At 44.8% G+C, this 23,689-nt stretch overlaps 4 protein-coding genes across 6 annotated transcripts; 1 reads left to right on the plus strand and 3 right to left on the minus strand.

Moving 5' to 3' along the window:
- Window positions 1-53: 53 nt before the first annotated feature.
- On the minus strand, window positions 54-4,511 carry LOC112889229 (protein disulfide isomerase-like 1-5). The gene is made up of 12 exons (XM_025955748.1): window positions 3,866-4,511; window positions 3,637-3,766; window positions 3,343-3,508; window positions 2,901-3,019; window positions 2,624-2,704; window positions 2,438-2,527; window positions 2,124-2,195; window positions 1,971-2,039; window positions 1,525-1,602; window positions 1,268-1,402; window positions 535-588; window positions 54-439 (listed from the first exon to the last, which is right to left on the minus strand). The coding sequence occupies exons 1-12, from the start codon at window positions 4,354-4,356 to the stop codon at window positions 305-307; spliced, it is 1,620 nt and encodes a 539-aa protein (XP_025811533.1). The 5' UTR covers window positions 4,357-4,511; the 3' UTR covers window positions 54-304.
- Window positions 4,512-5,106: 595 nt separating this feature from the next.
- On the minus strand, window positions 5,107-8,118 carry LOC112889233. 2 transcript variants are annotated; one of them, XM_025955753.1, is made up of 4 exons: window positions 7,949-8,118; window positions 7,320-7,842; window positions 6,225-6,410; window positions 5,107-5,666 (listed from the first exon to the last, which is right to left on the minus strand). In XM_025955753.1, the coding sequence occupies exons 2-4, from the start codon at window positions 7,821-7,823 to the stop codon at window positions 5,382-5,384; spliced, it is 975 nt and encodes a 324-aa protein (XP_025811538.1). In that variant the 5' UTR covers window positions 7,824-7,842; window positions 7,949-8,118; the 3' UTR covers window positions 5,107-5,381. The 2 variants fall into 2 exon arrangements, with proteins under 2 accessions (XP_025811538.1, XP_025811537.1); XM_025955752.1 differs by having other exon boundaries at window positions 7,320-7,846; window positions 7,949-8,117.
- A 2,794-nt stretch (window positions 8,119-10,912) lies between these two features.
- LOC112889231 (putative esterase YitV) lies at window positions 10,913-16,145 on the minus strand. Its single transcript, XM_025955750.1, has 13 exons — window positions 15,735-16,145; window positions 14,938-15,008; window positions 14,769-14,855; window positions 14,237-14,365; window positions 14,055-14,141; window positions 13,883-13,936; window positions 13,144-13,234; window positions 12,998-13,068; window positions 12,836-12,905; window positions 12,640-12,692; window positions 12,465-12,558; window positions 12,110-12,207; window positions 10,913-11,247 (listed from the first exon to the last, which is right to left on the minus strand). The coding sequence occupies exons 1-13, from the start codon at window positions 16,078-16,080 to the stop codon at window positions 11,161-11,163; spliced, it is 1,338 nt and encodes a 445-aa protein (XP_025811535.1). The 5' UTR covers window positions 16,081-16,145; the 3' UTR covers window positions 10,913-11,160.
- A 2,505-nt stretch (window positions 16,146-18,650) lies between these two features.
- LOC112889228 (U-box domain-containing protein 70-like) lies at window positions 18,651-23,396 on the plus strand. 2 transcript variants are annotated; one of them, XM_025955746.1, is made up of 10 exons: window positions 18,651-18,972; window positions 19,059-19,347; window positions 19,660-19,745; window positions 19,983-20,206; window positions 20,285-20,351; window positions 20,421-20,462; window positions 20,891-21,007; window positions 21,353-21,787; window positions 21,964-22,725; window positions 22,928-23,396. In XM_025955746.1, the coding sequence occupies exons 1-10, from the start codon at window positions 18,796-18,798 to the stop codon at window positions 23,120-23,122; spliced, it is 2,394 nt and encodes a 797-aa protein (XP_025811531.1). In that variant the 5' UTR covers window positions 18,651-18,795; the 3' UTR covers window positions 23,123-23,396. The 2 variants fall into 2 exon arrangements, with proteins under 2 accessions (XP_025811531.1, XP_025811532.1); XM_025955747.1 differs by lacking the exon at window positions 20,421-20,462 and having other exon boundaries at window positions 18,652-18,972.
- Window positions 23,397-23,689: the final 293 nt, after the last annotated feature.

Genomic DNA, 23,689 nt, shown 5'->3' on the forward strand with positions numbered 1-23,689 from the left:
TCCGGTGTACCTGGCCGCTGTGCGCACAGCGGCAATTGCCCCGTGACCCGGCCTGTGATCCAGACCTTGCAACTTTGCAAGTAAATCTGGGATCTTCATTTATGGAAGCCGTTCAAATTGATTTACATCATTACATGTCCGTTTGACCTTTACCTATTCTATTTCACCTGAATAAGTTGCAACACGCGAACAAAGCAAGTTCTGTTATCACGTTGGCGGGACACGCAAAGATCCTGCAATTTTTCCTTCACTGGATCCTAGTCCCTTGCATGCTCAGAGGCTGTGGGAGCAAACGTACTAGCGGCTATAGCTCATCCTTGACATTTTCGGCGGGCGGGACATTCTCGGTAGCCGCTACTGTCTCCATGTCTGAGATTTGCAGCTTCTCCTTGATGAGTTTGGCCATGTCCTTGACACTTGATTTCTTTGAGACCTTGATCTGCATTGCAAAATATAGAGCAGCAGCAGATCAGTAACATGTGGTGGAAAGAATTAACTTAACAGCAATGTTTGCATTTGTTTCTGTAGACACACCGGGTTGCTTTTGTCTCCAGCAGGATAAATGAAGAGCGTTGGGTAATTGTTCACCTGCATGGAAGTTTTTAAGGGGAAGTTTAGAAGTTAAAATTGACATATATATGTTGATTCAGATCAATCCATTTGGAGACACAGCGATGCACCAAACTGCACTTCCAGTAACCAAGCAAAGTACCTCTAAATAAGAGCTAACATATATTCTCATGATATTTGCTAGCTTTGAAGGAACGTGGTCAATTCAGCTATCTCCTACCGTGTTTAAGCTGTTTCCAACAGTATTTAGAAAACTTCCAGAAAAAAAAAGCTAGCCAATATGGGAAGTGGATCATCCAGAATCTCATCTTCTATGCACGGGAACTCATGAAAATTGTATTTTCCAAGTTGTTTCACAAGTCCATGGATCAGAACATCTGTCGTGAACAATGGGTGAACACTTGTGTGTGTGGGTGGTGTGCCTGCGTGTTGAGTGTGGGCATGGACAGGGGTCAGTCTGCATGTGTGCATGCACACGTTCATGACCCTACAGGCTACAGATATCTAATTTTACACCTCAGAAAGTATTGCCAAACAAAATAAATGTCTTCAATAAGCAACTTCTAGCACAGAATATAACAGTAGATAGAAAATTGCAATGTAGGTCAGCAACAAGCAATGCATGAACATGATAGAAAAGTTACCATTATTATATTTCTATGTGTTTTCCCTATGATGGAAGAGCAAAGATACTCACCTTCAATTTAGGATGTTCATTCACAGAAGCATCTATGCGTGAAAATTTAAGATTGTACAAACCACTGAAATGTTTGGCTAGCTTCTCGACATTTTTACTTATCGCTTCACAGTCAACACACCAAGGTGTATAAACCTTTTGTTTAGAAGGCAAAGGAAAAAAAAGGAGTGTAAGATCATTTAGAAAGAAAAATTATTGTACATTTAAAGTGAAAAGAGATAACTTTGATGACAAAAGAGAGAAAGTAGGTCATATACCTCAAGGAAGACGTTTTGAGGACTTTCCAGCACAGAAGAATCAAATGTACGACCAACAACTTTTTCAACAAGTCCCTTCTGCACAATGTAGGGTCAAAAATACTTGTTAGAGGTTAAACAAATTTCACAAGGGATAAATACCCAAAAAAAATTCAAAACAAAGAGCTCATAACACAAGTTGGTATCCACACACACCACACTCGTGAACCCCTCATTGGATATCATCTTCCAATTATAAACATCCTTGAAGCTTTATTACGCTAATTTTCTCAAATGCCAAGAGTAGATTGTTACGGCGAAATGTTGAACTAAATATTTCAGAAATAATAAGTTACAATGCCGCACATTATAACTTGTGATTATTTCGAGGTTAGAATGCTTAGGGAATTCTTTCCAGGTACATGCGCTTAAAGAATTCAAAATCTAAGCAAATAAATAAAGCTTACCTCTTGCGGTACTGGTTCTGATTTGTGGTATGGAGGGAGTGTGCCATCCAGAAGACTTAAGCAGAACTCCTGTTGCCCAGTACATAATACAATTAAGTAAGTGCCTCAAGTGGTCAAGTAATGTAACACAATATCAAAAAAAAATCTCAATACCCTTAGGTTCTTTGCATTGATATCTGCCTCCATCAGATATTTGGCTCCATTGCTTGTATCAAATGCTGTAACCTGTTAAACTTTATAACTTTAGCAAAAAAAATTATATGTAATTATTAAACAATATAGAAAAGATTGACGGTTGTCAGATCAAGTGCCCAGACTAGTAACTGTAATGATTTCTGATTCCAGCATCATAAAGGATTACATGGTCTCAGCCAATAACTAAACTGACTCCTTCCTACTTGAGGCACACGTGCATTTACTGCAAAAGGGGCATACAGGATTAATTGTGAGTCCAATGTGAAACTTACAGTAGGCTTTTTTTCCGATTCAAGACCATAAAGAGTGAGGAATGGCTTTGCAAGGTTTTCTTCAGCTGTGTCCACATATATAAACATTATCTGCAACACCATGGAGTAAACATGTTTAACCAGAACAGCCATTCAGGTGATGTGATCATAGTCAGAAACAAAAATAAAAGCATCATATGTTGGCACCTTTGTCTTGAATGCTCTGGCGACTTCTTCAACCATAGATTCAAGATCCTCAAAGTCATAAGCCTCTGAGAAGGTGAACACCTAGAACAAATTTGCAAGAGAGTAAATCAAACTGTTCTTTCATAAGGATCACAAATCTATTATAATTTTCCGTTGGTCATTATAAGTCATTATTGCAGTTGAACGAAACGTATTTGCTGGCACCCTTTTAGTAAATTTACGCATGCCTGGGATCTAAAATGTGCAAAGTATGTGAGAAAAGGCAGTGTGTGCCAACCTGCAGCTTAATAGGGCTTGAATATACTTTCCCCGAATTAAGCTCAGTAAATACAGTAATTAGGGGGAACTTGTTTAGCTCCACAAACAGCAAAATTGACTTTTCTTCAAATTCCCCATCTGCAAAATTCCACTGTATGAGTTGCTGCATAGAACAAGACTGGAGCTTAACCCAACATAATTATTTCAGTATTCAGTGCTTCCAGTAAACTTTGTTTATTGAAAAAGATGAGAATATTTGGAAAATCCATAATTCTTTAGCAAGTGCTTCGGTGCCTTAGGCTAACAGTTAGCAAGAGAAAGTGTTACTATTGAGATGATGGAAGGCATACTGCATACATGGTTATAACATGTTGAAAATCTTAATCAAGAGTTCATGATTCACAGCATCAGGATGCTAAAAGAACATAAAATGCATCCAAATATAGGTAGAAGATACTTACCAAACTTTTCAAACTTCTCAGGTTCGCTTTTAACAAGGCCCACAAATTGCTCTTCAGATGTAATACCTGGAAATAGAATTTTGGCAACACTCCTGTCACTGGTTTCTACAAACTGTACTTCATCATCTGTGGTTGCTGCCTTCACAAATTCTTCATATTCTGGTCCCTGTCAAAAGATGGATATGGATAAGCGAAATTGAACAAATCTATAAACTTTATTCCAAAAGTTTTAAGATTTGGAGCAAAGCAAAACCTGAAAATGACACATGTATTTACATCCATCAGTTCACATACCTCAAAATTTTTGAATAGACCAATAACAAAAGTCTGATCCTTTTTAAGGAACTCCTCAGCTGAATCCTTAGACTGAAGCCTAATGACCGGTGCACCAGTCTTCTTTCTTACCCAAGTAACTATCGCGTCCCTATCAACAAGAGAGAGAAATAATTCCAGTCAATTCGTCGAGCTCATGAAAGGCAATTCCTATATTGGTAACGAAACAAGTGAGTAACCAGCGCCTCACTTGGTGTGGAGACCATGGTAGGCATGCTCTGTGCCGTTGACGAAGAGGAGCACGGTGGGGAACCCCTTGACCCCGACGGCGGCTGCCGCCTTGGGGTACCGCTCCCCGTCTAGCTTGGCGAACGCGACGGCGCTGCCCATGGCGCGCAGCGCCGCGGCGGCCTCGGCGAACCGCGGCATGAGCTGCGCGCTGCGCTCGCACCAGGGCGCGTACCCGAGGAGCAGCAGCTCCGCGTGGTCCTCCACAGCGCGGCGCGCGTTGTCGTTGTCGAGCGCCAGCACCATCGACTGCGCCCGCCGCACCGCCTCCGCCGCGCCCCCGCCGTCGCCGCCCCCCGCGTCCAGTCCGCCCCGCTCCGCCTCCTCGTCGATGGCCAGCAGCTCGTCCAGCACGTCCGAGTCGTCGTCGTCATCGAGGTCCAGCCGCGCCGCCGACACGGCGAGCGCGAGGACCACGACCAGCAGAACCGCCCAGACCCGCCGCGCCCTCATCGTGCTCGAGCTCGACGAAATGCGCGCGGAGCCTCCGGCCCCCTCTCCTCCGAGATCTAGCAGCAGGAGAGCTCGCCCTCACGACGCGCCACCGCCCACGAGGAGATCGAAGAAATCGGGAGTACGAGTGCGCGATGCGACGCCGTAAATGGCTCGCCGAGCTCGAGTGTTCAAACGGCAAGGCGGACGGAGGCGTGCGCCGCGACTCCGCCGAGCACGAGGTGGGGAGGATGACGTGTGGGACCCAACCTACGTGGGACCAGATGCCAGTGGGATCATGCCCTGGGCTTGGTGCGGACGACGTGACGGCCGCGTCGAGGGGGAGGGGGGGAGCACATGGGCTGGGCCGCTGGGGATTGCGACCGCGGAATCAGGGGGTTTAAGGGGAGTGACTAGGCTGCATCTGCATGTGATTAGAGCGCGCAGGTCAGCACTTCATCTTCAGACGCAAGTCAAATAGGATTCAGATCCAGATCGAGTTGTTTCTGTTCATCCCATTTTCTAGGGCTCCAATCGCAACCCAAGAATTCAGCAATGACTCTATCAAAATCTCAGAAATTCTTTGCAATGAAGAAAAATCACCGAATTCCTACTTCCAGAATGTGCATAACAACCATTTTCTTCCTTGAATCTTGACAGTAACATGGTCCGCTGGCCCACTGTCAGATCCCTCAATTCTTTTGGCATTTTCTTTGTGCAGTTTTTTCTCTTGCTCAAAAAGTGAAAATGATGTCACGCTTCTGCTTGATCTTCTCTCAAAAACCAGCCCGTGGTTCCTCCAAATCTGAAACTGCAGATATAGGACCATTTTACAGCCATCTCTCCCTAAGATCACACCCTAAAAAGATAGATAAGTAAAAAGAGAATACCGCCTTACAGCGCGATTTACCGACAAAACCAAAAGGCTCAAACAAACCATATGCGTGTGCTTATTGTTCTTCATCATTAACACAATAGCTAAATACAGGCATCTTTGCAAGAACACACACTTGTCCGTCGATCACGACTCGCGAAAAAGCTCAACCTCAGGCCTTGTACACGGCGCAGGCCTTCTTGGAGAACCTGATGGGCTTGGTCTTCTTGGCGTCGACGACGACGGGGCACGTCACGTGCACCTTGTGCGTGACCCGGACGAGCTTGCCGATCACGTAGCCCCGGGAGGTCAGGTCAAAGTCCAGCGTCAGGGGCACAGCCCCGCCTGTGCTCGACAGCATCAGGCTGCCGCCGGCGCCGTAGAGGGGTACCTTCTCGCCGTGGATGACCGCCGTCACCATACGGTGGCTCTTCCTCGGTTGGTAGTACCTGCGAAGCTGCGTGACCACAGGTAGAGATATCAGTATCAGCTTCAGTGGTTATTCTGTAAGTTGCAGCAATTCTGATTTTCACCAACCATTAACGTGGAGAAATTTGGATGCAGGCAAATGATGAGAAATGAAAAATAACCATGGATTCAAGTAAAAAATATGCATGCTGATTTGCTGGACCATTTACATTGTCTTATTCTGAGTACTCCAGCTCTGGTACTATTTATTGTCTTAACCTGAATTATCATCACCATAATCACTAATCCTCCCTTAATCATGCATTTTGTACGACTGACTCAACAAAGAATTCTGCATCGTTTCGTCAAACATTTTAGAGACCTTTGATACAATGGTTTGGGAAAAGATGGATAGAAGGGACACACATGGCAAAATGTTTCTCTAATGCAATCTTCTCTAAATCGAGAAGTGAAATAGGAATGAAAACATGAGATTTAGTTACTGATGCAGGAAACTTGTCAGTATGAGTGGCGTAGTATTGTCAGACAATACGTGGACAGCACTTAAAAGCCGTTATAAATAGGCAAGGACGGATGATGGATATACCTGGCCGACCGCGATTGAGATCTCTGAATAGATCAGATGAATGGGGCCAGAGGTGACATGAATTCCAAACATTGTAGCAGGGTTGTACACAGATATATGCAGAGAACAGTTCGTCGTGACTAATTTGGTTGGAACCCCACTGTGGTCTGTGCCTTCACCGGCGTAGAAGTCGTCCATCACCAAGCTCTGCCAAAATCAGAAGTGAAAGAAGTTTATGGTTTAGGACAGATTTGAGACAAGCAGCTGATTCGGATCTACGTAAAAGTAAGTTTTACTTTTACGGTGACAAAATAGTGCAGACCATAAATGCATATACTAATAATTACTGAAATGATTTTGTTTTCTCGATAAAGTACATGATGATTAGGAAATGTAGTCCAAAAAAGTCAGCATGCTAAATGCAGTGCCAGCCAGCAACATCCCCATCGGAACTCATTATCAATGTGCAACGAAACGAATATATTACTGCTGCTTTGACTTTTCTTAAGTCTTCACTGCAGTCCTTTGTTTAAGACCAGTATAAGGTTCTTAGATAAATAAAGCAAATATTGGTATCTTTTTCAGAAGAACTGGAAATGGTAAGCACAAATTTAACTTAGGTTTTCATTCAATCAAACAAGCATCAATTAAGCCTTCTGTAACTTGAAGTCTTCAGCCAATCTACTCCAACCAAAGCTTAATACTGGCTACCGTAAAATTAGGGCCCCAATTCACCCATTTACAGTTATAACCACATGCTCAAGTTACGGTGTTACGACATTTCAGCAATGAACCAACTTGCAACTGTTAAATCCCAATCTGCATTCCTCACTCATTCCTCATTAAGTTCCAACACATCACTGTCTAACTGAACCACCAACCAAATTGATGATGTAACCCTTCTCGCCTACCGCAGGAAATGTGAGACATGAGTCAATTTTAGTAATTGGCAGTCAATTACTCGATTTAGGGGTAAAACTACCTACCTTACCAATCGAAAAAATATGGATTGAATCAGAAACAAGCGAAGAGGAACAAGTATTCCATTCCAAATGCTCAAGAAGTGAACTAAGCTCAGGCTCGGATGCTTCAAGGATGGATGGTGGATGTGTATACCTTGACGATGACCTCGGGCTCGTACGGCCGCGCGGCGCCCCAGATGATGAGGCAGAAGACGGTGAAGAGCAGGACGAAGGTGAGGAAGCCCAGGATGATCTGGCAGCGGCGGGAGAGGCCGCTGTCGCCGGCGAGGTCCTCGTAGGGCCCCTCCTCCTCGATGACGTTGCACTCGGGCCACCCCTTGTCGTTGAGCGCCTTCCGCTCCCCGCCAGCGCCGGCGCCGCCCTTGCGGAGGTTCCCCGAGAAGCGGCTGACGGAGGAGGAGCGCGAGTGGCGGCCGTAGGAGGGGTGCGACGGCGACTCGTTGGGGCTGTTGTAGACCGGCGTGGCCTGCATCGACGAGGACTTGTACCCGCCGTCGTGCGACTCCCGCGACGGGCTCTGCACGTAGTAGTTGTTGCCCCCGCCACCGCCGCCGACCCCGCCGCCCCGCTTTGGCGACCGCGGCGGCGACGACGCCGCCAGGCTCGTCACGTCCGACTCCGACTTCGCGTGCATCATCTCCGCCCCCGATTCCTTCCTTCCTAACCAATCCAATTCAACAACGCGCGATCAGAGCCAGAACAGCAACGCCGCCGCGCGGTTTTTGCAGGGTTTTCGATCCAAGCGCGCGCGCGCGCACCAACCTGCTCGGAAATGGAAGCTCCGCGGCGATCTACCGGACCCGCCCGCACCTGCTCGAAGCGGCCGGACGAGCAGCGGGAGTGGTGGCAGTGGTGGCGCAGGAGCAGAGCACCCGCCTCCTCCTCTCCTCTGGCTGGGCACCGCACCGCAGCACTAAAAGGGGCGGAGGGGGAGGGCGAGAGCGAGCAGTAACGCACAGAAAGGCCAGGGGCAACCTCCCGCGCGATCCGCTGCGGCCGCTGCCCCAGTGGCCGGTACGTGCGGCCCCGTAGAAAGCCGACGCGTGGCGTAGCAGCGTGGTGCCTGGCGCCGGGGGAGGGAGCAGGGGATCCGACCAGTTGTTAGGGGAGCACGGCAGCGGGGGTGCGTGGGCTACTGGAGTGTCGGCAGCGACGGGGGAGGGAATGTGTTCGTGTGGTTGCGCAGGAATGCTTCCTGTATTCCACAATCCACACGACCATGCCCTCACTTCACCGATCACCGCAGCACACTCGCCTCACCTGGGCTCAGCTGAGCCTGCCTGAGATTCTGTTACTCTTTTGAGCTTTAAAACGGATAAATTTTGTGGAGAATTTGTACAGTACAAACCTCTAGATTTTTTCTTCTTTTCTTCATGTTCTTGGTGATGTGCTGTCACATTGGATGATTTTTGGGTACTTGCAGTCAGCTGCTGCCGGTGTACCGGGTAGGGTACCGGCGCCGAGCACGGCTGTCCTTGGTTTGCATCTCTGTAGGAGGTCTGGTACTCTAGTGCATGTGCATGCAAAGCCCACCCAAACATAAATGTCATCCCATTCAATTCAGAGACTATTTCAAATGCTGGTTACAAAATTTGGGAAATTTTCTACCGGATCAGGATCAGGACTGCTGCCACTAAAAGTATCTATAGCTGTTTTTACCCCTTTTTTCCAGCGGTAATAATCACCACAAGAGTTTGGTTCCGCGGTAGCACGTTTGTTCTTGTTTCCTTAAATGTGAAGTTGACGTGTTGCCATGTCGGACAATCTCCGATGAAAAGGAGGTTTGGGTGAGCGAGTATTACCGCTCACGTTACTTGCGTGGATTAGCAAAGGAACCAATGCAGATCGGAGGTTGTTTCCAAGAATAATCCACCTCTAATTTCTTGGCCACAAGTTCATCTCATTTTCCAGCTTGAAGTTCAATTACAAAACATTTCTTTTCTTCTTTAGAAGGAACAAGAAACTGTCATTAATAACTGATTAAAAAGTAGTAATAATCCATGAACAATTGTGTTCCAATCCTGGCGTTTCTGGCAAGTAACGAACTTTTTTTTTTACACGAGCCAAAGGGAAGCCTATTGGGAGGGGTAGCGAGGTCCAGTCAGCCGAGCAATCATGTAGGACTCTACTCCACCCGATGGGATTCCTTCCGGTAAAGCTAGCCCATCGGCGTGTGTCGGTCGTGTCAGCTTGTGCCTTTGCCGATGCCCTATCCTTGGTCCTCTTTTTTTTCCCCTCACATTTTCTATGTCTGCACCAGTCAAATGGCATGGAGCGCTGAGGAAAAGGAGAGCAGCAAAGACAAAGCCACAAAGGGTAAGATGAGAATTGAGAAGTGCAAAAGATGGAGATTATTTTGGCCATGTCTGTGATGCCATGTACTTGTGCAGTTGTGCCTACTAAAAGAAGCGCTTGGCACCTAGTATAGCGCAGTTCATTACTTCACTAACCAATTCAGTACAGAACGTAGTAAAGCTGATGTGCTCAAGATTGGTGTTGGAATTGGGGGGCAGCTGGATAAAGTGGGTGCTTGCTCGGTTGGTAGAGGGTTCCTTGAATGTTAGAAATGCTGGGGTTATTAAAAAAGAATAAGGGGCTAAGCGCAGCCAGCCATTCATCTGCAGGATCTGAAGGCAGGTTGCAACAATTGGCTGGCAGCAGCAGAGTTGCAGCTGCTGCCTAGCCGGTAGCTGATAGGTATTTGTGGCGGTGAGTCTGTGTTCTTCCAACTTACAAACCATACTACCGACTTGGGATGCCTACCTCATTCGTGAGTGGTTATTAGAGTCCTTGACTAATTTTTGAGGACGAAACGTCAACAGTTGATCATATAAATACTTACAATTCTATAAACATCTGTAACTCCTATCTTAGCAGCTTCAAAAAAAGGTTCAAAAAACTCCAAATGAATGCACAACTCCTGGATCAAGAATTGTACTTTGTGCGTTGAGGTTAGTTGAAGCGAGATGAGACAAGGCAGCACACTTTGGCCATAAATCATCGGCAGCACGGAGGATTTCAAAATCTTTCACGCCGGGATAGTTAAACGTAGCCCGAAAATGACCTAGCAACTAACCTTGCGTTTGAAACCGGCCGTTGCCCGGAGACGTTCAGGCTTCAAATTGACACGCCGCCTACTGCAGGGGAGAAGGAAGTCGGTGAAGCTGACGTCCCAACTCCTTCCTCAACCGTTTGGTTTTTTCTTTCCTTCTTGTGCTTCCTCAGATTCAGAACGTGTGGCGGGAAGCCGTTTGGAGTTCGGAGCACCATGGAGCTTGAAGAAGGTTGAGCTATCGCTATGATACTGTCGTAATGACAGTAATACTTGTAACGGACTGGCAAATTCTGCAAGTTGTAATCTGTAAATGGCTGCACGGCCAGTGCGGCAGGAGGTGGCCCTACTGGTCCACGTCACCAAATCAGTGGACCATCATCTAAAAAAAGTAATTAAAAAATAAAAATCTGAGGATCATCTGGTCATGCTTGGCGTGGTTGATATGTCCGAAAAAAAATATGGAAGAATTCCATAAGAGACACAAATTTGCATATGGAGTGAGCGAGAGTGGTAGAACATCTCTACCAGCAGGATTTCTGTAGCTGTTGCCCGTTGGTTTGCTCTAGTGGCAACTCAGCGGCTCAGCGCCATTGAGGCGTGACAGCTTTCCCGTCCACAATAGACATGGCGCGTCTTCCCTGAAAACCTTGACAGATTGGTACTACCTCTCATTCTCTGTCCAATGAGTTAATGATAATGTGTTGGCACCCTTTTTTCATATTTATCCGGCTGGCAATAACCAAGGTATACTAGTACAAACGGAGTGACATTATTGAACTTGTATTAATGCCAGTCACATTCAGCAAAATGTGATCGAGAAAGAAAAATTATTAAGGGGGTAGTGTTGTGATACTGTGTTGCCAAGTATTGTAGAGGATGAGGTGACAAATGACAATTGCTTGCAGCATTCATGCGGGACTCACTTGAGGAAGCGATCAAACCAATCACTCGCTTTCTTCACCATGTTTACTGTCATTTGATGGCCAATTCTAGGCTCTGCAATGAACTGAAAAGTAGAGAGAAAATGTTAGTATGTTTTAAGTAGGAAACTAGAGCTGAGTCTGTTCAAAATTCCAGGCAACAACATCGAATATGCATATCAGAGAAGAGGAAGCAAAATTTCTGAAATAACACAATGAAGGAAGAGTCGCAAGGGTAATATGCGCCAGCATGAGAGAAGGTGCCGCATTAATAATCATCATCAGGGACAATGATTGCTACACTCTTCAGGTACTCAACCTTGAACCTCCCATCCTCCTAGTACGCGGATGCCTAAACACCATAGTCCCCCACCACTCAGCATTCAAACAGATGCTGACTCTCCTTTAAGATGGAAATCATATACAGCCATACAAGAGTCAAGACCTCAAGCAGGGGTTCCTAAAACTGCTAGTGGACCAGGCATAGCTGGCGGTCAGTGCTACTTCTCTGTCAGTCACCACAAAAAATCAGTTCTGCATCAGGCCAAGGCATTATTTCAAAGAATATTCTGACTTGCACTCATAAAATACATGAAGATATAAAAAAGGCTTGATTTTTTTGGTGGAACAAGCACCAACATCCCTCCTTGTAATGCAGCCAATTAAATTTGCATGCATCAGACCTTTACTGGGAGAACTTTCCCAAAGTCTATTATCTTCTCTCAGATAGCTCTTAGCTGGGCCCAGATTAAGTATGTTACGAGTATTGCTTCCACCCCCTCCCCCGCCCCCCGCACCCACCTCCTCAAGTTAGCAGGACTGCCCGTCATTTGTTAAGATTATAATAGTGTTAAATGATTATTTGAAACCAAATAGTAAAATCTTTATGTGTCCAAATTAAAAAGAGTGATCTCAAAAGAAGGTAGGAAGAGACAGCATGCACACTACCATGAACTTCTCTGCAGAACCAGATTCTTCATAAGCCTTAGCAGCTCTTGAACTAGTTTCTTCTAAACCAGCAATGGGGCATCGAGGATCTTCAGCACCTGCAAGGCAAATGAAGTACATGCATCGGAAAATATACTATGTACTGAACTAAGTTATGCTACTTTTGGGGACCAGGTGCTAAAAGTAGTTATTTGGCCCAACCACAAAATCCAAACATAATGCAGATAAGACATTCCAACTTTCAACTCTCACACAAACAGGTGCTGATACATGAAAGAAAAGGTGATGACTGTCTTATTACTTATGGAACACGTATTGACCAATCGGAAAAATTGAGCAAATATGTTTGACTTACCGTTTAGAAGGAGTAATGGCCGTGGTGCAATTAAAGGAAGTGAATAGGGGGCATCAAATTGAGAGTCCAGACCCGGTGCTATCTTTTCCCAAACCTGGTAAAATATGTCAATACACAATTGTAAAAGGTCCATAGGATTCATCAGAAACAGGGAGTCAAATAAATCAAATGTCACCTTTTCAACAACTTCTGTATCTATTTCGCTCTTTCCTAGATCAATTCTTGCTTCTAGAAGAGAAAACGACAGTCAAACAAAACAAATATTCACATGCAAATGTTCTGAAGCAGTATAACATTTTTCTTATGATTCCAGTGACACAAGCATCGGCTCTCAAATAGGTGATACAAAGAGATGATGCATGGAGTCTCACCTTCAAATAAAGGTTTGATGCTATTCACTCTAGCTTGCCACATGTTATTATCAATGGCCCATCGGAATCCCTAGAGTCATAAAAAGGATACAACTTTACACAGCACATCATAAAATTATGTGCAGTATCCATATCTATAAATTTTATGCAGAACAACAGTACCTGAACACCAATTATAGGAACAGTGACACTATACCGTGTGTCCACAAAAGCAGCGAACCATGCATGCATTCCTGTTTGCTGTCAAAATTAGTTAAAGAAGTTCATAATCTAATTCGATATAATGTTGCATATATGATCTGCAATACCTCCAAGTGATTCACCAGTAATCCCAATCCTACAGGGATCAACATCCTCCCTCTCGCTAAGGTGGTCTCCAAGCTTTATCAAGTCCCACACCTACATATGTCCAAATCTGGCTAAGATCCCTCATTGACATAAAATATATATTAAAGCAAAACGACTATCACATTTCGAAGTATGATATATCAGTTCATCCATCATGAGGGATCTCAAGGATGAACATAACCTTTGGTGCCTGGCCGGCGCTAAAAATCTGCAAGGCCTGGGCTTAATTGATGTAATCTAGTCAGCTAGGTCAAGGTTTGGGTCATGCTCTTATTTGATTCATAGGCTAGTATTGATCTGTTGAACCTATCTCTCATATTTGGTCCCCGTATGTGAGATGGGAGTTGTATGGGGACTATTATTCTCTCTCTAATGCAATGAAGCGCAGCTCTCCTGCGTTTTAGAAAAATATATCAGTTCATAAGGCATGGTAAAGTCATGTTACGAGAAAAGAACAGAAGATTTCTTTTTCTTGAATACGTAGGAGAGCTGTGTATCATTGCATTAAGAATAGATGAAAGACTAAAATAGCCATACACCACACACCCCCTTATCACTTTAGATTACATACACGCCCGTTCTTAACAAGAAAAGAACAGAAGATCAAATCCAGAACCAAACTTAAGGGTCAATCCAGCTAGGGTAGGGAGCTATACATCACATGACTTAACTTTATTAACTGGCAATAAAATATAGTACCGTGTCGAAAATAAAAGGCATTGTATCCCCATTCCGCCAAGCTGATTTCAGTGCCTGAGTTTAAAAGTGAAAGTAGCAAAAAGGATCAAGCCAAACGAAATAAATGGATACAACTATCAAATTTAATGGACACAAATATGATGTAAGATGGGCCCATGATTAAGTAGGTTACATCTATGTAAGTGGTCTCATTGCTGGCCCGTTCACCATGATAGCGAGAGTCAATAGCAACACAAATGTAGCCCCTGGAGGCATATGCCTGCAAAAGCAAAGTCACCAAATAAATAATAAATTAGTGCATTACATAGGGGTGTGCACTTCTTAACACAGAGTTCAAATAAGAGGTTATTTTACCTCAAGCAGTGGACGCAGCCATTCTTTGCATTTGTAAGAGCTGTGCAAGAATACAATAATTGGTTTTCTTTTAGGGACAGGGTCATTAAGTTTCAGCAGCAGCACAGGTACACGTCCTTGTTCACCTAGCTGTTTGGAAAAGGTAATAACAAGTTCTTCTGTTTAGGGAAAGAGAGGCAATTTTTTTATATAAAAAACATGTTTCATTAAAAATAAAAATTAAAACCAAGCAAGCGTGCATTGATTCCCGAGTAGTGTGGGGATGCATGTGAGTCTGGATCTCAGAACCCCACAAAAAGGTACCAACAATGATGAGTGGACCCCGCGCCCTGCCCCGCGACTAGAGTAAGTGACCCACATGTGCAGTAAGTAAACGAAGACTAATATTGCTCATATACTGCCTCTTGAGACTGCTTAGATGTGATTGGCTCCTATAGGCTACAGGCCACAAGTTACAGCTGAAGCTACCAAACTGAATTGTGATACTCACTTGCAGAGAAATTATGTCCGACGCACTAATCTAGCCACGTACCTCAGTAACTAAGTAGAAATTTTCTTCAACTAGCTTTTCCTTGAAGTTCTCTACCTCTTTCCTCGGGCACGATTCCATTGGCACCGCCTGAAATATTCCAAATACAACAAGCAATCAACAAAGATCATGTTGCCCATGAAAGATTTTCATTCAAATCAAGGATCCTGACCTCCATGGGCCCGGGAGGTTTTTGGTATATCGGGTTCCTCACTGGACTCCCTTTCTCCACAGAGAGAGGCACTGATGCAAACCCACAGAATGAAAATCCAGCCATTCATCAGAACAATTATAACGGCATTTTTTTCATGTATGACATATCCTTTGAAGAATTCAGTTTGTAGCATGCACTATAATTAGTGAGCTTATACTTTGCAGCATCTCAACAAATCAAAAACTGCTAATAAGATCCAACATAAACTGTAATTTGACCCGAATTGCCTACAGCATACTACGGAAGTAACAAGCTTGACTCTGAACATTCAAACTCCCTGAGATAATCCCAAGTACAACAGCAATCAACATCAATCACATCACACTCACGAAGACCGACCTTCCAATCTAGGATCCTGACGTCCCTGGACCCCAGAGATCCTTGGTACATCAGGTCCTTCATTGGACTCCCTGGCTCCACCGAAAGTCAGAGAGGAACTGATGCAATCATGCAAACCAATCCAATCCAAAGCCAGCCAGCCACGTATTAGCAAACTTGGACCCCCAGTAGTTTCAAATAAGACATACTACCTCTGAACAATTTAGTTTCTATCATGAACTGCGATTACTTGGCTTATACCTGCTACATCTGAAAAGGTCAAATCCATGCTAACAGCTAATAAAATCCTAGCTAAATTTGTATTTGACCCGAGTTGCCTAAAGCATACAGCAAGCTTGAGTCTGAACACTCAAATCCCATCCCGAATTCTCCGTGCAGCAGACGCGTGCACTCGCGTGAGAGGGAGAGGGGCTGACCTTGGAGGTCACGGCGGCGGCTGAGCAGGACCTGGAGGAACTCCGACCTGAGCCCCGCGCCGGCGTCGGCGTCGGCGGAGGCGGCCATTTCTCTCCCTGGAAGCGCAGCGCCCGGGGCTCCGATGGTGGCGTCGCGGCGGCTGGTACTGAGATTGTCTTTGGAGCGGAGCCGCTGCAGCCGCTGCTCTGTCATCAGGTACCCGCCCCGCACCCTCCTCGAGACGGGCACGTGCGCGAGGTCAGCGGCGGAGCACGCGAGGAGGGCGCCACGTGAGCGCCACATGGCCGCGAGAGCCAGCGCGGCCGCGAGCGTGTGCGCCATGATGACGGCCCTCCTCGGCAGCATCGGCGACGATCCCCCGCGCGCCCGCGCCGCGGGGTGGGAGATAGCGGATAAGGAGCGGGCGGCGCTCACGGCCCGCCGGGCCGGCGGCGATGCGCGCGCCGCGTCGCCATCAAAGCCGCACCGCGGCGCGTGCGGAGGGGGCGCCGTGCGAGTGCGGAGTACCTGAGTAATCAGTAATCTCAGGTCGCTTTCGACGGTGGCGTTGGAGGTTTGAATGAAATTTTGGTGCGAGGCGAGAGAAGAGAAGCCAAAGCCATTGGCCGTGACGCGGAAAGAAATTGCGGATCTCTCGTTCTGTGCCGTGCTGTCTGCTCCGGGAGGTTTCCACGAGGAATTGGGCCCGTTTCGCTGCCCACACCTCCACCATCGATCCGTGACCGTGAGATCACAAGGTCATCTTTTTGCCTTTTCCTAAAAATCCATGCCATTTGTTTTTTTAGAGGAAAAATTTGCAGCATACCTACAGACTGGCTAATTGGGCCTCATAAGGTTTTATTGGGCCACGTATTCAAAAGAATCCTTCGCCCTTTATATAGAAAAAAATCCTTGTTACCTCTTTTAACTTTAGGACCAATGTGTGTTTACTCGCTAGATAATAAAATTATCCGTCTCAACTTTTTAAACTTGCAATACCGGACACATGATCTCCCTGTCTGGTTTCTCTTGGTGGTTTACTCCTTTTCTATATTTATTTTGATTGAATCTTTAAAAATTATAGTAAATAAAAAAATTATAAAATAGAAAATCCAATTTTGTTGGACTCCACATGAGTAGAGAACATATATATGATATAATTTAGTAAAAAATTTATTGTACTTTTATATATATACTTTTCTGTAATTAATTCATAGCTACACTTTACATGGTCCAATTATGGTGAAATTTTTATGGTGGGCTAATAATTATATGCTTGAGCTATAGTAAAAAATTCATATTCATTGGATCATATATATGCTTGAGAAACCAAATAATCTCTGATATAGCTTGGAATTTAGTTGCTCAAGCATAAATGATCAAATGAGCATAAAATTTTTACTACAGCTCAAGCATATAATGATTAGACTACGAAAAAATTTCACCATAATTGAACCACAAAAACTATAGCTATGAATTAATTACATAAAAATATATATCTAAAAGTAGAATAATTTTTTTACTAAATTATATCATATCATATGTTCACTGCATATGTGTACTCATGTGGATTCCAAAAAAAATTGAATTTTCCATTTTATAATTTTCTATAATTTTTTAAAGATTCAGCCAAAATTAATATAAAATAAAAGGAGCAAAACCACTGAGAGAAACCAGTTAGGGAGGTTATGTGTTCCGTATCGCGAATCCAAGGAATTCAAGCGGACCGTTTTATTATCTAGGAAGGAAACGCGGACTCATCTCAAAGTTCAAAGAGGTAAAAAGAACTTTTTTCCTTTATATATAAAAAAATTCCCACCATTCTAGATCTAAGAAGCCTAATAATAGAGTAAAGTACTTGACCTTGTTTGGTTGCCGTCGCAATACGTGTAGCCATAGCTCTCGACCATACTTCCGCCATATTGCGGCGCAAAAATAAATTACTCCATCCGTCCTATAAGATAAGATATTCTAGCAATTCTAAGACATATTAAGTGAGAGAATAAAAGATGCATGTACCCTCTAAAAGCTCTTTGTTTAAAGTTGTTCCTAAAATTAAGCAGTGAGAAAGCAGTAGAAAAAGTAGAAAAGGTAAGTATGTAGCTAAGAGCTAAGAACAATTAAACGATTTCTTTTAATACTTATCTAAAAGTTTTAGAATACCTTATATTTGGGTATAATTTTTGAATTTTCTAATACCTTAATACCTTATACTTCAGGACGGAGGGAGTAAGTTGCTATTTGTTTTGTCTGACGTGCCTAAGCTTTGACATCAAGCAAACGGAAAAGATTTGACATCAAGCAAACGGATATGAGGCGTGACGCGGCTAGAGCGCGGTGGCCTGCGGCCAAGTGGCACCAAGAATTAGTTTGACATCTTGGCTGTAAATCCATCATTAGTCTATTTTAACGATTTATAGGTTTATTATTGTACTTGCGCGACCCTTTCTCCCCTCACCCTTCACACTGACCATAAAGAATAGCCGAACCTTTTCATCAAAAAAGCATAGCTGAACCTTGCCTTGCTAGCAGATCCAAACTCACCAAACCATCTCCATTACATAGTGCATGCATGATGCACACAGCACACCGGAGGAGGCCACTAAACTTCAGGATCTACTTTGAAAGTCAATGACCAATTGACCATTCGCTCGGGACTTCAACAAGTTCAACAAATGGTGCCTTCAAAGAGAAAACAAACAAGAACAGGTTCATCTGTATTGGTGAGAGCTAAGCAGAGAGGACCTTCAGAAAAAGCTTCCGAATGGGCTTCGTGGATATTTTTGTGAAAAAAAAGGGGGCAGATTCTTCACGAACTGCAGCAAACCCAAACGAGCTCGTGGGCGTGGCAGCGTACTAGACGGCGGGCCCACCACCTATCCGGGTGTCCTACTTGACAGTGACAGAGACCAAACCGCTGCACAGGGAGATGCTTCCCCAGACTCCGGCCGAGGTCTCGTCAAGTCGTCCCCTCGTAGTCGCCGCCGCACCACCACCACCAGCCGCCGGGGAGGCCCAAATGCGCCTGCAGTCGCCGTAGCGCCAGCCCGTCGCCCATCCGGAGGGAGGCACAGGCACGCGATGGAGACGGACGAGCGGGCGGAGGCGGCGCGGCGCGCCAAGGAGGCCGGCAACGACGCCTACCGCAAGTCGTTCCTCGAGACGGCCGTCGAGCACTACACCCGCGGCGCGCTCCTCGACCCCAGCGACATCTCCTTCCTCACCAACCGCGCCGCAGCCTACCTCAAATTGTGCAAGGTCTCTCTCTCTCCCCCCCCCCCTTCCGTTCCGATTCCCAGAGAATCCCCGGCGACACGGCCGCCCACGCTCTGGGTCCTTTTCAGTACAAGGAGTGCGTAAGGGACTGCGACGACGCGGTGAGGCGCGGCAGGGAGCTCGGCGCGGAGAACAAGCTGATCGCGAAGGCGCTGTCGCGGAAGGCGTCGGCGCTGCTCGAGCTCGCGGACTGCGCCGGGGACTACACGCCGGCGATCAGGGCCCTGGAGCAGTCGCTGGCCGAGCACTACTGCGACGAGACGCTCGACAAGCTTGGCGAGGCGGAGAGGAAGAGGAAGGAGGTGGAGGAGCAGGAGCGACTGGATCAGGAGGCCGCCGACCACGACCGCGAGAAAGGTTTGGATGGTGCTCGATCACGGCATTGTTGGGTATAAAAATGTGAAATTAGACAATGCTAGTGGATTGCATTCGTTTACCAATCACAAATGCAGCACACATTTTGGGGCGACAATAAAATAAAAAATACTCTCAGACAGTTTCAATTACTCTGTGTGGATTAGACTTAGAACTTTGCAAGGTATATTCTGCAGGTAGGTACATCTCCTAGTAATCTGTGTTTTTTAAGCATCGTATACCAAATTCCTACGTAGTACATAGTTATATGCAATTGGGGTATGAAAGTGCTGCTTTGGGTGTAAAATGCTGCAGGTAATGAATTCTTTAAGCAGAAGAAGTACCATGAAGCAGCAATGCATTACACTCGAGCTATGAAAATGAGCCCAAAGGATCCAAGGGTAAGCAAACTGGGTATTCGACTAACTTTTTTCTTCTCAAATAAAGCCAACTCCAGATCCTCTTCTGAAATTAGCGAATTTTTTATAAATTAAATTTGCAATGGTAAAACAACATCTATGAACAGTCATATCTGGCATGCTTTGTTCTCAGTAAAGACATGTCCTGGAGCTGCCCCCATTTTTCTTTGGCTCTCGTGGTCGAGCAATTCATTTTATGATTTGTAACTGATCTTTCAGGCGTTTAGCAACAGAGCTCAATGCCACATCTATCTGGGAGATTTCTCTCAAGGTCTTGAGGATGCAGAGAAATGTGTCGAACTGGATCCGACTTTTCTAAAAGGCTATCTGCGTAAAGCTAAAGTTCAGTTCCTGATGGAAAGATATGAAAATGCTCTGGCAACTTACCTAGAGGGTTTGAGGTGTGACCCAAATAATCTGGAGGTTGTTGATGGCTTAAGAAGGTAGCTTACCAGTTCCATTCTAGCCTTCTTGACTCATGATCTGATGATTTGAACTAGCATTGCATTTATTTGAACTAGATGTGCAGCATGCATTAAGAGGGCTAATGGGAGTGATTTTGAGCTTAAGGAATTGAAAGAGATGTCAGTAAGTCTGGTTCCTTTCTTAGAAAGAATTTCCATGATTGCTTTTTTTTCCTGACCCCTGCTTGTGTAGTTTACTGTGGCTGGTAATCCTTGGCGAGCCTTGATGAGCAAGGTGCGCATTAAGAGTAGCACTCCAAAACCGTAAACATGCTCTATTAGGATCATAAAACATACGTAAAAGCCTGCTAACTAATTATTAGATTGAACAATAAATAAATAAAACACCCGCTATAATGTCACTTGCCTTTTTCATGCTTAATGCCCCACCCCCATACTTTTCTGTTTTTTCTCTGTTTCTGATCTGCTCTAGCTCAAGTCTTGTGCAGTAGCTAGCTGCATATCTAATTGACGCACAAGTGGCGGTTGCATGTTAATGTTTATTTTGAGGCACAGTTTTTGGTTTCACTCCCTTGCCTTGACTCCGCCGTGCCTAAGCTCAACATAGAGTAACTACGGAGTTGTTAACAAATGGAAGCAAAAGGATGCATTTTCCAAATAAATTGCATTTCCTAAATGACCCTCTTTTAATGGCCCTTTCAGGGAAATTTCCAATCCGAAAATGATTTCCGTAAATTTGAAAAAGCGATGGAACAAGCTGCAATATTCAAGAAAGAAGCTTCTGATGAGCGTCTGATGCGCATAGAATCTGAACGAATGGTAATCTTTAGTACTATGATTCACTCGAAACTATTATCATCTTGATTGTTTTTGTGGCGAAAAGTTGAATTATCTGGATTGGAGATCAAATATCACCATCAATTCATTTTTTTTCCAATAGAATTATCATGTAGAGTAAAGAACAAAGATATTTACTGTTGAATAGCCATGTCAGTCTTATCTTATGAACACGTTTTTATTTTTCATGGTAGGTTTTTATAGTTTTACCCAAAAAAATCCAGGACATTAGCAAGTTATCCTTTAACAAAGTTTCCAGGATGCTGTTGTTACTGAACCATAAGATATCTATCTCAATATTGGATGAGAATGGCTTTTTCCCTGCAGGCTAGAACAATGGAGGAACATCTTTCAGGGGTACACCAAGAGTTGGAACGACTTAAAAAACAACACGCTGAGGTCATGGAGAAACTTGAGAAGGCCAATGAGCATATACAAGGTCAGCTCTCTGAATCCAGAGGACAATACGAACGGCTTCTATCAGAGCATGATCACTTGCTACACGAGAGGAATCATGCTGTCCGGGAGGTTCAAGAGTTACGTCAGAAAAGAGGCCAGATGCTTTCAGTATTGATTACATCAATGCACTGTGAATTTTCATCATCTGAACTGGAGTGTGCTACTGAAAATTTTAGTAGTTCGCTTAAAATTGGAGAAGGTGGGTTTGGATGCGTGTACAGAGGTACCCTCCGGAACATGGCAGTTGCAATAAAGGTGTTGAAACCTGATAATTTACAGGGACAATCACAGTTCGAGCAAGAGGTAGTCCAATTCGATCCATTCTGAAAATTGAATTGTCTTTATCAAAGTTAAAAAAGGGCTTGATCTCTAGCTCCTTTTAAGCTTACAAATGAAACTGAAATAGAAAATGTAATTTGAAAGCACACTTTACCCATGAAAAGAATGCTGAATGGCACGTTTTGGTTTTCCTGCTGCAGGTTGCTATCTTGAGTAGAGTGAGGCACCCTCACCTTGTAACTCTGTTAGGAGCCTGCTTGGAGTCATCTACACTTGTATATGAGTTCTTACCAAACGGAAGCCTAGAAGATTTTCTTGTTTGTGCAGAAAAGAGGCGCAGTCTACCCTGGCAGACTCGCATCCGAATTATTGCCGAGATATGTTCAGCATTGACCTTTCTGCACAAGAATAAACCACATCCAGTTGTTCATGGAGATCTGAAACCTGCCAACATCCTTCTTGATGTTAATTTAGTCAGTAAACTTAGTGACTTTGGTATCTCTCGCCACCTGTTGCAGTCAAGCACCAACAACACTATCATGTGTCTCACCATGCATCCTATGGGAACCCTTCAGTACATGGACCCAGAATATTTTGCCACTGGAGAGCTGACATGTCAATCTGATGTTTATTCTTTTGGGATAGTGGTCTTGCGCCTTTTGACAGGAAAGCCCCCTGATGGTATAAAGAAGATTGTGGAGGATGCCGTGTTGAAAGGCGACCTGAACTCAATAGTTGATACCTCAGCAGGAGAGTGGCCTGACGTGTACGCCCAGCAGTTAGCACACCTTGCTCTCAGTTGCACGGAGCCAAGTCGGAAGTGCCGTCCTGATCTTTCAGTCGTGGTGTGGGGAGTGGTTGAGGCGATGAGGGATGCTGCAACCATACCTTCAGCCTCATCTTCTAGATCAGTGTCTGATGAAAACTGCACGCCGTCATATTTCATCTGCCCTATATTTCAGGTGAGTATAACGTTGAATTTTTGCGCCTTCATCTGGCTTTCCCCAGCTCGTGAACAAATGTATGAATTGTTGCACTGAAGAACCGAATATTAAGCTGAATGTGTCTTCTGCCTTTGTTCTTTTGTGAAAATGCGCGCAACACATGAACATCCTCCTTTTCTTCTGATGACTAACCATTAGTGCTTTTCCGATCTTATTTCAGGATGTCATGAACGATCCACACATCGCAGCGGATGGGTTCACCTACGAAGCCGAGGCCATCAGGAGCTGGCTCGATGGAGGCCATGACACGTCACCGATGACTAATATGCGACTGGAACACGAAGAGCTCATTCCCAATCGCGCGCTCCGTTCCGCCATCCAGGAATGGCTCCAGCAGCAGAACATGGCCTTGTAGTTTGTTGGGTTGCTGCGTGCTTCTCTGCCACCAGATATCAGTTCGTTGCCTCTCTACCAATGTCTTGGTCCTGACGAGTTGAATTGCTGCTCCCGTAGATCTAACCTTTTTTTTTTTGAACTGAAGAGCTAACATTCAGCTAGCTGTAACAGTGTACCATGTAGCATTGTAGACAGTGTTGATTAACTTACAGTGATGCCAGTGTTGATTAACTTAGACAGTGATGCCTGCCAAAACCTGCATGCACTGTATATATTTGCCTTCAATTATCCTACTACCTCATTACCCCCTCGTTTGTCTGGCTGATTTTGAAATCTCGATTTGTTTGTTTCAGCTTCTGGCTGATTTTAAAAGCTCAGGCTGATTTTGAAAGCTTAATTCTGAGAAATCCAAAAATTAGATGACTTCTAGAATCGGAAATTCTGAATTTTTCAAAATCAAACCCTCAAAAACAAATATTTCATAGCTCGCGTCCTGTCAAGATCTAGATATTGACATGGGCCTCGCTTCGTGGTGTGCTTCCATTTGGACCTGCCAAAACGTACATGCCACGGGGACGGAGGACGG

Source organism: Panicum hallii, chromosome 4 (assembly GCF_002211085.1).
Source record: "Panicum hallii strain FIL2 chromosome 4, PHallii_v3.1, whole genome shotgun sequence".
Classification (NCBI taxonomy): Eukaryota; Viridiplantae; Streptophyta; class Magnoliopsida; order Poales; family Poaceae; genus Panicum; species Panicum hallii.